We start from the raw sequence: 17467 nt of genomic DNA, 5'->3' as shown, positions 1-17467 counted from the left end.
TTTTTAATACATAGTTCATCATATTTAAAAATGCTTAGTGGCTATAACAATAGAATAGGAATGGAATATTCTGATATCGATGTATGAAGAGCATATTACAAAGCACACACCCGTTCATAATTTATTTAATAAATTATTTAGTAATATCAATATATATTTATATAACTATACAAACACTAATAAATAAAGATTAATAATAGCACAAATAAATAATTATTAATAGTGAATTATATATATATATATATATATATATATATATATATATATATATATATATATATATATATATATATATATATATATATTATATCAATGACGTGCGGTGAGGTTCATTGCTGGTGAGGCACTGACTTATGACTTAGACACCATGCATGTTATTGGACCTACGGAAATTTCGCGCATAACGCTGGAGGGCAAAAAGACTAATCTTTTACATGTCATCCATAGCCGCGTTAACTCAGTAAAACTTAGAAATGTAGGTATTGTTTTCGTGCTATGATCCACAGCAAAGTTATCTGTATTCGTTAAGCTACGCAGACTCGTTGCCATAGCAACTGACAACAATGTCACTTCATGTTTTAGGATTTAACACCAAAAAACATTCAAGAATTTTGCACACAGAACATTCAGTCTGTTGTTGGAGTACGTTTTAGGCTTAATGTTTAATTAATAAATAATTGCTGTGGTATATTAGCTACCGCTTCTACTTTACTGAATTATTTAGACATACAAACCTGTAGACCAAAAAAACGCACATTTCATAAAAAAAAAAAAAAAAACATCTTATTGGTGTCTTACCTTCATGTATCAATGAAATCTATGCACCGCTAATTCTGCACAAAAATATCCGTTCATCCAAAGCCAAGTCTATCCTCGGCATGTCTTTTCTACTCCGTTTGAGAATCATCAAACTGTCTCGAAGCAAAACTTTCAGCTCCGGTGTTGGTCTTCCTTTAGTTATTATCTCCTGCTTCAATTGAAAATCCACTTTAGAAAACTGTTTAACTGTAGAAATGTAGTCTTTCATGTTTTACTCGGAAGAGATGAGAAAACAAATATATTGCTGTACTTTGCTTATTTACTGTGTGGCTAGCTCCATGGCTAGCTCACTGTGTCTTACTCTGCAGTTGTGCAGTCACAATATCTGGGATCATGAGCGCCCCCTGCCATGAGGCAGGAGAACTGCCTGCCTCCCCTGGAGTCTGTTTTCTGCCGTTTCTGATCGCTCCTCCGCACACAAAACACGATACACACACAGTTGGTGACAAAAGAACACTGTACATTATGTACATAAGCTAAATTATGGAAAATCAGTCCATATATTAAATGTTTTTAGCCATTTTATCGCCGGCGTACAGACAGGAGGAGCATGCTCCCATAGAATGGCAGACAGCGCCGTTAGCGAGAAGTTGCGCAATCCCAGGTGAGGCTCAGCTCGCTGCTGCCTCACCGGCTTCGCTTCTGAGTATTTGAATGGGAAAATGCGAAAATCCAGCGATTTTGAAGAAAAAAAAAAAAAAAAAAAAAAAAAATATATATATATATATATATATATATATATATATATATATATATATATGTTTATGTTTTTCAGCCGACGGGTCCAAAATCCGATGTGAGATTTATCCGTGCTGCAGTGAATCCGTCTCTCTTTATAGATATCTCCCTCTTCTTCCTCACATCGTGTCTTTAGGAAACTTTCAAAACAAAAACGGAAGGTTTAGGATGTATCTTACTTTTGACAGAGTGAAAGAATATAAATAATAGTCTTTACCACCTGTGTAAACTTTGCCGGTGAATGTTATAACACATAAGTTTTATAATATGTGCTATATTGTTTCATTTCTAATATAGGCCCTTGTGTCAGATAGTCTAAGTCAATGTTAGAGAATAATTAATTTTTTAAGATTTACGGAATCTCAGTTAGCCTTCATAGCGGGGCTGAATCCGTATTACATCAAGCACTGTAGCTAATATTAGCTGGTATCTCGCCGGTGGACATAAATACAGTAAAGTAATATTCTAATCACAATATATACACAATAATATGTCCATCTTACTTGTGAAATGTTGTCTGTGGAGCCCTCACATCAAATAATACATAGATCCGAACAACAATATCCCTCAGTGCTGAGGCATCTTCTGCTGTTTTGATTGAGCAAAGTAGGAGGGTATACCGCTCCAAGATGGCCGCCGTATTTCCTGCGCCGGAGCGGCCAATGCGGGGTCCACTCTTATATTATGTCTGTGGTTTAAGAGAACCTTCTCTTGCATCGAAACAAGAGGACGTGCAACACTGTTAATCTTCCTGAGTGAAACATATACTGAGATAAAAACTTGCTGATTCATTAGCTTAAGGCAGTGCAGGTATTAATAAACATTGTGTCCATATTGTGTCTACCTACAGCAATATTTTTTTATTCTTTATGCTGCGTTTCTGTTATTTCAGTACACAACTGCACAGGAACTTTATAGATAACCACCCAATGCAAAAAATAAAAAAATAAAAAAGTTTAAAGGAGGAAACTAACCATTAACTGCAGTTGCTTAGATTGATGTTAAGACAGATATAGAGCATGTTAGTCTTCGCTCATCTCTTGACTAGTTAGCTTCAGCCTTTGGGACCAACTAGCTAATCGGGATTCATGTAGCAAAATATGCTGATGTCACATGCTAATGGTGGAGGTGCTAACAATAGTAAACACACAACATTTGTCAGCACCACAAGTTATCAGATCAGAATTTTGATCCATACAAAAGAAAGATAACCATGAGTGTCATCTATTGCATATTCTGCTTGTTACTTAATCTCAAAAGTCCTGACCTGTTTACGGGGGCTGTAATGCAGTTTTCACTCTCCTGTGTGTTTTCCATGTCTATTTTTTATTTTTATTTTTTATGTTTTGTATTCGCTAGATGTTTTAAACCTTATGGTCTTGTACTCTAAACTGGCTGCTTTTTTTTTCCACATCTGTGTGCCTCGAGCCTCCTCTGTGGAAGATTTTCTGACCTTGCTTGTGAGGGAGAGAGTCTGAGTGTTTCTCAGCAGGCGTTCCTGTTGATTGGACAGGCCTGGCTGCCCGGCTTGTTGGCCCTGAGTATCGCGGCCCTCTTCATCTTGCCCCCTCTGCTCCCTCCCGTCGACTTAAAAAAAAAAAAAAGTATTTGTTGTTGTTGTGGCTACCACGAGCCGCTCAGGACGGTTTTGCTTGCGCCGACAAAGAGAAAAAGGGAGCCTGCGTGAAATCGTCAATGAAAAATAAAATGCAGCCTAAAAATTATCCTCCGTTAAGGCGCTGTGATGCAGTTGCTATGGCAACTATGATAGAAATAGACGTGCATCTGCAAGGGAATGAAATGTATTGAACTGTTGGTTGGGATCCGGGAAGATGTTAGCCCGTGATTGACGGGTTAAGCATTTGGCTGAATGCGGACAGCGGGCGCCAACTGTTTGTGAATAAAAAAGATGGAGTCCGCCTTTCATCCGTATGCCGGTTCCACGTATGGACACATGTTGTAGCTGTAAGAGGCTGCATGTATGACACACTGCAATGTATTAAAAGTGCAGCACCACGGATCGGGGGGGCCACAGGGCACATCATTACGTTGGCTGGAGACGGTGCCTCGCTCACGGGCCCTGTGTGAGTGCAGATAAGCCAGGCTAGAGACAACACAATAAATTTAAACTAGGAGAAAGGTTTCTGTTTATTGCACCTCCGCTGTTGCAGTGGCAGTGGTAATGGACTGGGAGTTAATACATGCCTTAAAGTTTCCTTCAATTTGAGTAAACAAAGATTTTACATCCTTTAATGGAAATGAGGCTTGCAAACTTAAAGCTGCTACCTTGATATATTTTTTAAATTCACTCTGCTAAGACCTTCCCCCCCTTTTCTCTGTGGTAACTACAGCCGGTTCACCACAACAGAGCCTGCATTGAATGCTAAGGCTAATTAGCATGGCCATCGATGCTAACTAGCCAGTAAGTTGTTTCTCTGACATTAGCACATTAAGCAGCGCTAGCTAAGACCTTCCTTCTGGCTCTGATTGGTTGTTTCTGACCAATTAGTGCTCACGACATTGAACAAATATGCAAAAAACATGTTTCTGTATGAGCTACATACTGTAGCCTTGAGCAGGATGTGTGGGATAATTGGGGGGTGGTCCAGGTGCTTTTTCATTATATTGTATTTTGTGAAATCCTGCTGTATAAATTCATTCTTTATTCCATTTTTGGATTTGAGACCAGTCAGTCAATGGTCATTGTCAAAAATACCCATTTCCGATATGTTTCTGGGTCATCGGAGCCAGATTCTCATCTGCTATCCTTGCAAGCATCAACTGATCAGCTCCATTCTCTCGTGCCTCTTGTGATGTCATCGACTCAAATACAAAGCAGAATCAGACATATTCTTTCTTCTTCTTCTGTTAGCTTTCTATATGAAATGTGTCGGTGGAAATCGATTCCTTTTTCTTTTTATCGTCTCTAAAATATGTTAGACTTTATTTTTTTGTTGTTGCTATCTTTAAAAACCTCAAACCAGTACACAGTATTTTTCCCCTCACAAACGTTCTTCCATCTGTTGCCCTGCTCATTACAGACATAACCTTCTTTCATTGCTTTCACTCCTGACTCCTCTCTCCATATTGCCTTTGTACCCTGGTGCCTTCATCAGGCTAATTCACTTTCACTTGACATGAAATATGAACAAAGAAGCAGAGGAAGCAGCATGCTTATGCAAAAAAAAAAAAAAAAGACCAGAAAAAAAGACCAGAAAAAAAATCCATCTGTAAGCACTGATATAATCTGTAGATTTTGTGGCAGAAATACGCCAAGATCAGTGAAAAAGCCAAAGCTTCACAGAAGGAGGGGAGGTGGAGGGATGTGATGGAGAGAGATGAGGGAGGGGGGTGTGCAGGAATATGAGTGTGTATGCATTTTCAAGGCGGTCTTTCTGTTGCAAGAAGAAGAAGAAGAAAAAAAAACAGGAAAGCGAATATCTGGAGCTACTGATGGAGGAATGGAAGTGCATTTCCAGTGACGGGAAAGCAGGTCTGAAAAGTCTTCGCGCGTTGAAGGAGGCTTGAGGAAAGAGAAAGCGATGTGTTTCATTTTAGTTGGACATAGGTGGAAGCACCTCAGCGGTGTGTGAAAGGAGAGGGAGAGAGAGGGGAACAAGAGAGGGGAGGGGGCGGGGGTGTATGGACCTCGCTGGTTACGGGACCCACAGGCACCCCGATTGTGCTCCGCTCTCATCATTTCTGGAGGTGTAAGGACAAAAGGAAAAAGAAGAAGAAGAAGAAAAGGCCCGGGTTCTGGCTGTCGTGACGGGGCCCCCGACTTCGCCGCCGCCGCCGCTTGGTTCGGGGTAGTCTGGGCTCGGAAGGCTGAGGGGGAAAAGCGGCGGAGCGGTCGACTCTAGGCTGGGGTTTCCTGCCACAGCAGCGGGATTGTCACAAAACAGCCTTTCACTCTTCGAGGGGCCTTGTATTGCTGCGTTTCCAGGTATGCCTTCAGAGTGTTAGCTAGCCCCGTCTCTCCGGCTGACTTGCCTTTCCTCCGGGGAATGTTTGCTGTGTTTATTTAGGGGAAAAAATGTCAGACTGCGCGACGGGAGTTTTTTTTATTTTTTTATAACGCTGTAGTCACGGCAGGTCTCCTGTTGGGAGACGTTATTTCTGCTGCTAGCTAACCCATTTACTGAGAGGCTCTGGTGATTTCCGAGGGAGTAACATCTGCACCTAATCACCTCTCCCAAGTAGCTGCTCCTTTTTAGCCTGCTTTAACTGTACGTTTGTGTGCAATGGCCTTGTAATAACGTAATAAACACAAATAGACCGACTCAGAGATGCTATCGAGTGGTTCCATCTTAGCTAGCTCACAGTTTACGTGGCTAGCTCGCATATTTAATTGGAAATATCTGAGGTGTTTTAGCTAGGGCTAACCTGACAAGGCTAAAAGAGGCAGCAGCCCTACAAAGCTAATTGTAATGCGTATTCTTTGCTACCGGCTAATGTGTAGCTGCTACATCTGCAGTGTAAGAAGCCCCCCAATGTGGTATTGATGGCAGTATGACAAACCTTACAAACAAACCAGAGCTAACGCTGGCTCATTCTCTGCAATAACACTGCGTCTGCTTGCATCAATTAGGCAGCTCTGCTGATGATTGACTGGCTGACAGACTGCACTGAGACAGCCAGATTTATTTTTATTTTTTTATTTTTTTATTGCTGCTGCACTGTTTTGTGGGTTTGAAATGCTGCCTGGTTTAGGGTTCCTAAACAGGAAGGAGAAACATGGATACGATTTGATTGTTATCCAATTCTTGAAATTTGGGAAAACGGGAACAAAAAATTGAAATAAAAAAATAGTTTGTTGCCTGTTCCATTGCCTTATTTGACACATAAAGGTACAAAAATAGGTTGATTTAATCATCCATCCATCATCAACAAACTTTTCCATCAATTCTCCCATTTTTTTCAGTTGATCATTAATCCACACCCACATGTTTATTATTTATCCCCTGTTCAATATCCATGCATCTATACATTCATCAGTTATTTGGGTTTTTTTAGCCATAAATTTGAATTTATCTATTACTTTGCCATCCATTGACTTGTTTCTCAACCATCTTTATATAGATAATAAACATCCATCCATCAGTTCTGTCCATTATTTTTGTTATCCATCCATCCTTCTGTTCATCGGCCATCTCTTCGCCCGTCAGTCCTTCAATCCATCCATCCAGCCGTCAGTCATACACCAGTTTCTTGTTTTTGAAGGTTTTGCCCAAAATGAGGTGAGAACTTTGGGTTGAATAGATTAGTATAAACCCTGGATGTTGTGATCAATGAATAACTCCTCCAGAACTGCTGTCAAACGTAATCAAAACGAAGCGGTCCAAGTCGCAGTGCCGCTTTGATTGATTGGCTGTTGTCGCTCGGGGTCCCAGCCCTTCCTGGCCCTGTTTTACCACATGCTTTGCATTCAGCAGCACACTCGTTACAGAGTGGCCTTTGTTTCAGAAGCCACGCGCAGTTGTTTTGGGGGGGACTATTAACACTTTTACAATGCAATTGAAGCAGATAAAGAGGCCCGTTCTCACAAATGGCAATTAAAGATACTGACCCCCACCACCTCACATGAAAGCTGGTGCGATCCTGCCTCCAGCTATCTCCCAAAACAACTAAAGAAGTCCCAGTATCGGACATGTGATAAGGACTTTTGTTTGCCTCGGATCTTTCACAAGGTTATTTGTTTACATAATAAAAGCGAGTGTTGTGGATGTGTTACTCTGTCGGCTAAAATGAATACCCCAGCTTTTTTTATTTTATTTATTTTTTTCCTTCTGTTTGCTGTAGGCCACGGGAGACGGCGAGAGCATGTATTGTTAAAGCAAGAACAGATGCAACGCTCTCACAGTGCATATTAAAATACAAGCAGGAATTTAATGCAGTGCTCATATTAAATTAAAATCCAGTGATGACTTGAATGGGTAATATAAGTGGCATGTGGTAATGCTCACATCATTGTTGCTTCAGCAAACACTGCGTCCCGTTATTGAGCCGAAATTATACGGCAGTGTAGTTGCAGCATCTTTAGCTGTATTTGATTGTTTATATTAAACAGATAAAGCTTCAGCAATAAAATAAACATCCCAAGCTGCAAGAGGGCTAAAAAAAAATCATAAAATATTAATATAAATAAATATTAAATGCATTATTGATACTTGTGGAGACGCTCAAACCAGAGATTGGAATTGGCTAAAATTCCCTGAATGATTGGCTCTGATTGGGTGATTGTTGCACAGAAATTAGACACGCCCCCCTGTTATTAAACACATCAAAACCACCTTCTGAAGAGTTTTAAAGGCATGAGCCTCAACACTACATTTCAGATAAAGGTCTGGGATGGATGTTTTTATGCAAAAATGGGGTTAATTTTTGAATTCACACGTTTTCTGTTGAATTACAATAACAAACCTCTGTCGGTGAGCTAGCAGCCCCTTTTCTTATGTGCTATGGCTCAGAATCAGCAGGTCAGAGCTCAATGAAGTCCAAAAATCTGAATCGGATAAAAATGATCAACGCGCTGACTAAAATCTCTTGTTTTGTGATGCATATTAGAATATTGCTCAAGTTCTGTTTAATTGAAAATTGAGAATGTTACACTTCCTTATTCCTTTGACGTTTCTTGTTTCATTTGTTTTCCAGGCCAACATCTGATGGAAACGTGAATGCCGTATTGTGTGGGGATTTACTGAAAACCCAAACTGGAATTGATGGAATCTGAAGTGGAATAAATGGATTACCCTGTTTGGGAAAACTGCTGCCGTGGAACTATTTGAAGTTAAATGACGGTTGACGAAGAACAGCAAATTGAATGCTGAAGGCGGCCGGGAGAGCACGGAGAGGAGTCTGAACACACGCAAAAAACAAAACAATAAAAGAGTACCACAAAAGGGACCAAATGCATCGACCGGCCAAATGAGTGCAAAGATAATTTTATCTGGCACCCAACAGCTGGCTAGACTATCCATGGAGACTTTGCTTTTTGGAATGATTGATGAGGAGCACAGTTTAGACTTCTTGATTCTCTCCGGGTGGGTTTTGTGTCACACAGGTGTGAGTCAAATCCACAGACAGTCGCACACAAGAAGGAGCTAAAGGATCACTGCAACAGAGCAACTTGCGTGTGTCTTTTGAGACTTTTTGTTTCTGAAGTTTTGAATTTTTACTTTCGGATTGGAAAGCCTGTGGAGTTTATCCGTATGAAGAAAACCCCTGCTGGCCATGTGGAAGTCCATGATATTTCTTTCGCTGTGCCAAACGAATTTTGCTTTTTGCAAGTGAACTAATGCATCTCTGCATATCTCCCGAAAGCTTTGGAGATTAGCAAGCAACCAACAGTCGCGCTGAACATGAACTGTTTTTCGGGGTTTCGGAGCTTCACCGGTCACTGATAAAACTACCGAGTTCCACAAATAACCCCAGAGGAGGAGATTTCGACATCTGTGATATAAATGTATAGTTTTTACCTTTTCTTGTTTTCCTGCCAGGCTGTTGACTCTCTTCATGGTTCCTGCCATAAGCCTGCCAGTTTTTCAGTCTGAAGCATTCCCTTCTATTTACACTAGCAGATTTTTTCCTTTTTTAAATCTGAATTTGGGGGGGGAAAATGCAGAATTTCTCCAACAGCCCCGCTCCACCCTCAATCCCTCCTGGATTCAGCGGGAGGAGCGTGGGTGGACCGCCATATCCCCCTCAGCCAGTGGAGCCTCAGATCTCTCCGAGGATGATGGAAGATTACGTCGGGATGCAGCAGCAGAGCCTTCACAGAGGCCACCACCACCCGAGCCAAGCCAGCCACATGCTTGCATATGGTGTGAGGAACAGAGGAGCTCTGGAGCCTCCACCAACACAGGGTAACGTCCACGCCGGTAACAATAACAACCCCTACAGGAAGGAGGCTATGGAGTTTTATTTTTCAATGGGTGGAAAAGACAGACACAGGAGGGGAGGGATGGGCTATGGGGGAAGTTTTGGGTACCCCGGCATCGATGGACATATACCTCACCAGTATCGACATCCTGGATCCAGTTCTGCTACATCGTCTGGCCTGATGTCACCATACCCAGTGGATTATGGCTCTAGCGCCGGTTCAGGGGGCGCTGCTGGAGCCTTCTCTCCTTCCCATCAGTACAGTATGAGTCAGAACCCTGTGATGCAGTCAGTTCCAGGCTCTCAAATGCAACAGCGCCAACATGGGCAGAGCTTTCCTTCTGTCCACCAGGCACAGCAGCAAAGAAGCTACCCACACTCCGGGCACAGGATGACCCCACAGTACCATTACTCTCCACAGGGGGGAGCATCCACAGGGTCATCTGGAATGTACAGCCCACCTCCGCAGAGATATGTGGATGGAGCTGCAAACAGCAGCTTTGATCCTAAAGTCAACAGTTCCCCAAGTGTCAACACTAGCTCCAATTCAGTCTCTAGTACAGGCACTGCTAATAACGTGGGCCCTGTGGAGAATGTTCAGCAGAGCTATCCAGCTTCAAATTATTCTGGATACCTCCCCCAATCTCATTCACTCCACAAGCAAGCCACGCTACAGCACAGAAACTCGCAGCACAGTTTAGGGGTTGGTTATGACGGTTCTCTGAAAATGGCTCACCAGGGTCCGTCTGCAGGCGGCATTTTTGCAAAACATCATCAAGCCTCCAACCCAAGTATAGCTCAACCATCCTCCCAAGAAATAGCCAAATCCCCTATGCATTCTAATGCGCAGCAAACTCAAATGAACCAAAACTTTAGCCCGATATCAAACCCCTCCCCTGCTGCCTCTGCAGTTCATTCCCCAAGCTGTAGCTCTTCTCCTTCCCCTCTAATGGGGGTCTCTGAGGCACTTGGGAACACCTCAAATCACGGCCCTCCCATGTCGAGCGCCCGTAGCGGCCATGGCCACGGCAGGTTACTGCAGACCGCACCTCAGCTGAGTCCCACGCCCAACTCGAATAGCAGCATCAGTAGTTGCGGCAGCAGTGGCAGCCACAAAGCTCACAACCTGAGTGCAGTTGGGGGGAGCAGCCTACCTCCAGTGGGTCGAAATAAAATGAGCCAGGGATCCCGAGAGGAAGGCTCCTCTGTTTATTCCACTTCCTCCCTTGACAGAATGCAGGATGCCGGCCTGAACAGTCTCAATGCCTTGAGCTCCCAAGTAGCCAATTTACCGAACACAGTTCAGCACATGCTCCTCACTGACACGGTGTTCTCGCACAAGAAGAGAGACGGCGGGCAAGCACCACACGCGGTGCACTGCGTGCCCCCATCGCAACCCAGGAGCCGGAATTTAAGTGCAGCCTCGAGCAGCAGCACAGTCAAAGACGTCAGAGCTGGTGACGGGGCAGAGGAAGACTCAACTCTGCTGCCCGTCGGAGCGCCGTCTGGGACCAAAGTGGAGCGAGAGGAGCAGCTGGCTGAGGGGGAGCGGGGGAGAGCGAGGCAGGTGAGTGGTGCGAGCACTGGGTCTGAAGTTACGAGCTATAATCCAACCCAAACACAACCTGGACAGGCATGTAATGTTAAAATACTCATCCCTGAATCACATTCAAAAGAAGCAGCAGAAACTAAAACAAAAGAAAGTAACATTCCTTCATCAGCAGCATCTCCATCCTCTGAAGGTAGTCTAACTTTACATTCAGCACCACCAGTTTCCTCATCCCCCTCCTTCTCCTCCTCCTCCTCCAATATTCCTCCTGCCACAACACAGAATTGTGTCCCAGAAACTGGTTTGGCATATAATGACCACAGAGGTGGGGAAATTAAAAAGGAAAGTGAAGCAGCAGCTGAGAAAACACAGAAGGTCAGCAGCCAAATGCAACAAGATGGAGGAGTGAGTGCAAAAAATGGCCAGGAAAAGAAAAGCATGTTGCACTCAGAGTCCAAGTCGCACAGTAACAAGGAGGAAGAAAAACAGGCATTAGAGGAGCAGCAGAACGTCAGTAGCGTTGGTGTGATTGTTTCAAGTCACACTGACAAAAGTAAACATCCCCAAGACAACTGTGTGGAAGAGAGAATGTCACTCTCTTATTTAAAAGAGGCAAACAGTCATAATGGGGAGGAAGGTGTAGATCTTAGTCTGTATTCGTCCCATCATCAAAAGTCAAACAGTGGGAGGTCTCCGAATCCACTCCAGACTGCTTCCCATAAATACAGCTACCCAGAATCAACATATGGCTCAGATTTGTCCATGAAAAACAGAGTGAGGGCCGGCACAGGCTCTGTAATGGAAACAAACCCCAGACTTTTTGGGTACCAGCACTCGCAGGTCAGTTACGGTCATGTGCATCCAAAAGATGGGTCCAGTTCTGGGGTTGAGACGCTAGTGAAGAGAGGTCACGGGGCGGGGTCTAAAGCTCAGGATGAGAACTCACAGATGCAGCAATTCCCGAGTCTCCTGCAAGAAGTTCTACAGGGTTACAATTTAGACAGACGCTATGGTAGACCGGAGCAGACGTTCCCTGCACGTCATCAAGCCCCACAGCAGTTTCCATCTAGACATTCACTTGACATCACTGAGGGTTTGTCTTACTCGGCTCAAATTGGAAAGACCACAAATCAGAAACTCGGAAGTGATCCGGATTTTACCACAGATACTCAGTCCTTAGTAAAGTCAGAGGTCTCCAATGCTAAGATTGTTCAAAATGCTGAAAAACCTGACATGGGCGTGTCCCAGAGCCATTTAGCACAGACTGCAGATTCCCAGCAGCCCCCAGCTAAACACATCAACTTATCTGACTTCTCTATGCCGCAGAGAAAAACATTATCTAACGTACAAGAGCTGCTTTTGCAAGAGCCGGAACCGTTAACTCTCACTTCTCAAACCGAGCCCCAGAAATCAGGATCCACATTAGCTCCATCGGAACGGCGATCAGTCATCTGCGACGTGTCGCCAAACCGACGCAGCACACCAGAGCGGGAAAGGGAGGGGGGGAAAGAAAAGGAACGGGAGAAAAGTCAGAGTGCAGCCTCGGTGATCCAACAACCATTTTCTTCTCCGGCTGCACCAAGTGATCTCAGTAAAAAGGATGTTGTAGAAAAACAAGTGAAAATGGAAATGGTGCCCAAAGAGTCTGGAAATTCACAAAATGAGAATAATGGCAGTCAATCTGAAGCGGAGTATCATTCTAAACCTCCTCATTTGTCAAGTGGGGTGAGTGCTGACCCCTACAGGCGCGGCACTGTCGATATAACCCCCATGCCCTCTCACCCTGTGAGCATGACTGCTTTGACCTCACCAACAAGGCATCACTCATATCTTCATGGAGTCGATCTTTCGTCCAGCAACAGTGGTACATTTCCTTACCGATATGGAGACTCGAGAGAAGACAACGTGATGTCACGGAGTAATCTGCATTTCCCCTCTCACCATCCCTTTCATCATTTACCTCCTCAGTCTCAAACTACCAGTAAACTTCAAATGTATCCCCACCCACGTGGCCCCCCTCACCCTCCTCACGACATGAGTGAGTGGGTAAAAGCCATAAACAGGCCTCCGAAGGAGATGATGATGATGCAGCATGGATCTTCTCCTGGGAGACACAAGGCTAACCAGTCAGAGCAGAGACAGCGATTGATCCCACCGGCTGACATGCAAGTTGAACACACGAGCAAAACTCAGTCAGTGCATCATCAAACTCCTTACTATGATATGAAAATATGGGAGTCAACACATCCTGGGAGAGAGGGAACTCGGATGATGGAGGGAGATGCCTACTATAGAGCCCCACCTCCTCCTCCTCCGCTTCCTGGCCCCCCTCCTCTAGCTTCACACAGTCACGTTCCGACACAAGTGACTCACAGCCACAATGCTGCCAAATCCGAAGTATCCAGAGTAGCTACAGAGGAGACCAAACACACCTGTCCACCTCCCCCATCCATCTCTAAGCCTCCTTCGGAAACAAACACCACTCAGCCACAGCGTCCGACAAAAACCGGAGGTTCCGGAGACACAAATCCCCTGATTTTAAGAAGAAGGGTTCGCTCTTTCATATCTCCCATTCCTGCAAAAAGACTGCTCCAGGACGCACCTCAGCAGAGAGCCGCTACAAACTCTCATCACTCCCCTGGAGCTCAGTCCGAGCCCAGCCATCACAACGACGATGACTCATCCACCACAGAGGTGCCATGTCCTCGGCTCTCCTCCCCACAGCCAGGTGAGAACAGCTTCCTACAACCGCTGTCTCCTTCAGGTGGTAACACCAAGGTTTTGGCTGCCAGAAAAGGACGAGGCTTGAAACTGGAGGCAATAGTGCAGAAAATTACCCCAAATATTAAAAAGCCAGCAGCCCCTACCGATGATGATTCAAATCATTACCCCGGTTTCTTGCACTCAGACATCCCGGCGTTTAATGAGTCACAGGATCAGGACTTGGCACATTTCCCCAGGGTTGCAGGAGGGGAGGATAGTTACATGGATGAAAGTCACTCATTAAACAACATGATTCCATTTAGAGGAGTTGATGAAACCGGGCCTTTACCCACATCTTCCTTCCCATGTGAATCCCATCAATCGTCTCAAGTCAAGCAGCAAGACTTTGACTTTGGTTTAGGGGCCACCGTGACGTCTGCATCAGGTGATAAGGAAGACTTTGCTTTGCTCGGCCCATTACCTCCTCCCCCACCTCTTCCCCGCCCAGTCCAGGGCTCTCCGCCTCCGTCTTCGTCCGCCCTGTCGGACATTCAGCATTTTACAAACACATACCAGCAGCTTGAGACTCGAAGGGGAGAGCAGTCTGCTGCTAACCTCCTTCGACAGAAACTCCAAGAATCTGGCATGGGATTTGAGGATTACCCTGGCAGCGACTACTATGGGACCACCCCACCCCACCAAGGCCACATGCTGAACAGACAACATCAGATGTCCTCTGGAAGGTCCAGTCTGTCGCCGACAGACTCAAAGCCGTTGGAGAATGTTGTGCCCAAGGGCTATTTCCCATCTGGCAAGAAGAAGGGCAGGCCCGTTGGAAGCGTGAATAAGCAAAAACGGGCTCAAACCCAAGTCCCGGTGCAGGTCCAGGCTCAAATCCAACCACAGAGCACAGCTCTAAGTGTTCCTCCAGTTCCAACCACTCCACCTCCTCCAACCCCAGCGCCTGCCTCCACCCCACCAGCAGCACAAACTCCCAGCAGCACATCAACCCCTACTATACCCACTCTGTCAGAAAACGCAAACACTCCCCCAATAGCACCCCCTGTTCTGACCCAGGTGGTGAAAGCCGACGTAGAGAGTGAGGACACGCAGCCAGAGATTGAGGCGAAACAGGTGCGACGCAGACGCAGAGGCGTGAAAGTCGACGGCGAGGCGAGGGGGCGGCAGAGGAGGAGGAGGAGAGCACCGGTACCTGCAGCACCACCCATATCTAAAGACGAGCCAGATGCACCTCTGGGGGCAACGGGGAGTCTCAGCACAAACAGAGGTTGCCCAGATCCAAATAGAAAAGGCCTGTTTATTCCTCACATCCATGTGGAGAAAAAAATACCTGAGATCGGAGCTGTGTGCACTATTGTCAATGCCGAGGACGACAAAATGAAAGGAGAGCGCAGTGCAGCGGGAGGAAAAGCAGGAGGTGTTGGAATTGATTCGCTCCTGACCTCAGCGCTTTCCTCCCAGTTATCTCGGAGAGACAGAGAGTTGGAGAAAAGGGAGACGGATGAGGTGGAAACCACGCTTCAGTCGGGCAAAGCACTTCCTTCATCTGGCTATGTCGTTACAGGATCTGTGATCACAGAGACCAATCACTCCGGGCGCCTGCTATGCTGCCTGTGCCAGAAATGGGCAAACTACAAACATCTCGGAGATCTCTACGGGCCTTACTATCCGGCTGAATACGCCGCAAAGCTCCCCAAGAACCAGCCCCAGATCAGACAGTGTCAGCCCTCTACGGGCCCAAACAAAGCCGGACCAAATTTAGACACGAACGCTTTGAGTACACTTCAAGTCACACCAACACGGCTCGCTCAATTCAACAGGCCCTCATCTGAGAGCGACAGTTTCTGCTCAAACCCAGCAGAGAGAACTGCCTTCACAGCCCCGACAGAGGAGATGATGATGATGATGTATATGCCCGGAAATCTCAGCAACAAAACACCTTTGACTTGGGAGAAAAGCCCCGATCTGCGACCTATCCCTGAGCTTAAAAGAGAGCCAGACCTTGAAGGCGACCAACAGCAGCAACAGGCACAGAAGCAGCCACACCAGCAGCAGCAGCAGCAGCAGCAGCAGCAGCTGCAGCTGCTGACAGACGACACTCAGCAGCGACCGCAGCACAGGAAGCTGACCTCACATCCACGCTTTAAAAGGCGACACAAGTCCAACGAGGACTCTCCTCGGATGGTCCCATCCAACAGTAAGGCCTCCCTGCCCTTTCAGCCCCCTCCGCCTGCCTTGGACTCCCTGGGGCCCTTGGCACAACTCGCACAGCTGCCACAGATGCCCATGGACCCAGAGGAGCTGTGGGTGCATGAAGGATGTATAGTGTGGACAAGTGGAGTGTACCTCGTCAATGGGAGGCTGTACGGCCTACAAGAGGCACTAGATGGAGCCAGAGAAACTGTGAGTATCAGTTGTGTTTGTCCTTTTTTGCTGTATCTCTCAGGTTGCTTATTGTGAAGTCGTCAAAGTTTACTTAAATGGCACATTTACAAGAATCTCTGGTGACCAAAATGCTTCATAACAATCACATCATCATAGGTAGATGAAGGATAAAAACAAAAAAATAAAATATACAATAATATTTTAGTCAAACTTATATCTAAATTGTATCTTTTTCTCTTTGTTTTTCCTCTTGAGAGGTGGGTTTATGTCCAAATCAATCATTTTGCTTATTAAAATGGGGTCAGTATTGGATTTTTTACTACATTTTTGGCCTCTAGATAATTTAAAATATTTTTTTTACTTTTTTTGAAAAATTGAATTTAGATTCCAAATAAACAAATCAGTGGCACAGTTTTTTTTTATATTTAAAAGTGTGTGTTAAAAAACAAACAAACGAAAAAATAAATAAATAAAAGAATCAAATTACAAACGGTGGTTTACAGAATCTGTATTTTCTGGTGTGAATACCAGACATGACAATCCGTGTAATCATTTTCACTCTATTACCTTATCCTATTCTAAAAAACAAATCCACAATCTGATGTAGGTTATATAAAAACTCATTAAGAGAAGCAAAGAAAAATTGTAAAGTCCATGAGAGAGGTTTGCTACTGCTACTATTGTGCAAATACTGTGTGTTAAATAAACATTAACACAAAGTGTGTGTTAAATAATTAGGAGAGAGATACTTTTACAACTTAATGAGACATTTTTGTTTTTTGTTTAGAAATTCTCTCCAGACACTGAAAGAAAAAACAGCTTCTATAAATGAAAACCACTGCTTGCTTCTATAAATGTTATTGGTGCTAAAATAGAGCAGATTTGTTGTAGAAGATTTTTGGGACATACAGATCATAAAACCCAACTATGGTAAATGTTTCTTTTACTCTGACAATGTTAATAGAACTAGTGGTGCACCGATAAATTGTCTGAAGTCTCCCTGATTTTCTTCATTTTGGTGGTTTTGCAATCGAACAGTTTTACATGTGAAACCGATCTTATCCATCAACCTTTGCTGCCTCCTCAAATATCTGAAAATCAGCCACTGTCCTCTTTTGCTCTGCCGTGAGAGACTGCTGGTTAACAGTTGTCACCCCTCTGTTGCCAACGTAGCTCCTGTGGCACTATATTTAGGAACTTTTCAAACAAACAAAAAAAAATGCTATCGGCAAACCAGACGTTTTAAAGATTGTGATCGGCCATCAAACTGCAATCGGTGCGCCGCTATTTAGAACTAATGGAAAATGTCAAAACTTCAGGCTGGAAAAGTAATAAAGCATATTTATAGCAACCCTAATGTTATATCAAGTA

At 44.5% G+C, this 17467-nt stretch overlaps 1 protein-coding gene across 3 annotated transcripts in view; it reads left to right on the top strand.

Annotated features, from left to right (window-relative positions):
• The first annotated feature begins 4159 nt into the window (after window positions 1-4159).
• tcf20 (transcription factor 20) overlaps window positions 4160-17467 on the top strand; it is a 28130-nt gene continuing 14822 nt past the window's right edge. The window contains exons 1-2 of one of the 3 annotated variants that reach the window (XM_088008150.1): window positions 4160-5503; window positions 8212-16114. In XM_088008150.1, the coding sequence (XP_087864276.1) occupies window positions 9176-16114 (6939 nt within the window). In that variant the 5' untranslated portion in view covers window positions 4160-5503; window positions 8212-9175. The remainder of the gene's footprint in view (window positions 5504-8211; window positions 16115-17467) is intronic. The other 2 variants (XM_015013726.2, XM_015013725.2) reach the window with 2 other exon arrangements.

Source organism: Poecilia mexicana, unplaced genomic scaffold (genome assembly GCF_051168715.1).
Source record: "Poecilia mexicana isolate PSO_F unplaced genomic scaffold, ASM5116871v1 scaffold_8, whole genome shotgun sequence".
In the NCBI taxonomy this organism is placed as follows: domain Eukaryota; kingdom Metazoa; phylum Chordata; class Actinopteri; order Cyprinodontiformes; family Poeciliidae; genus Poecilia; species Poecilia mexicana.
Note: the sequence above shows the minus strand (reverse complement) of the source record. Positions and strands in the feature narration are given on the sequence as shown.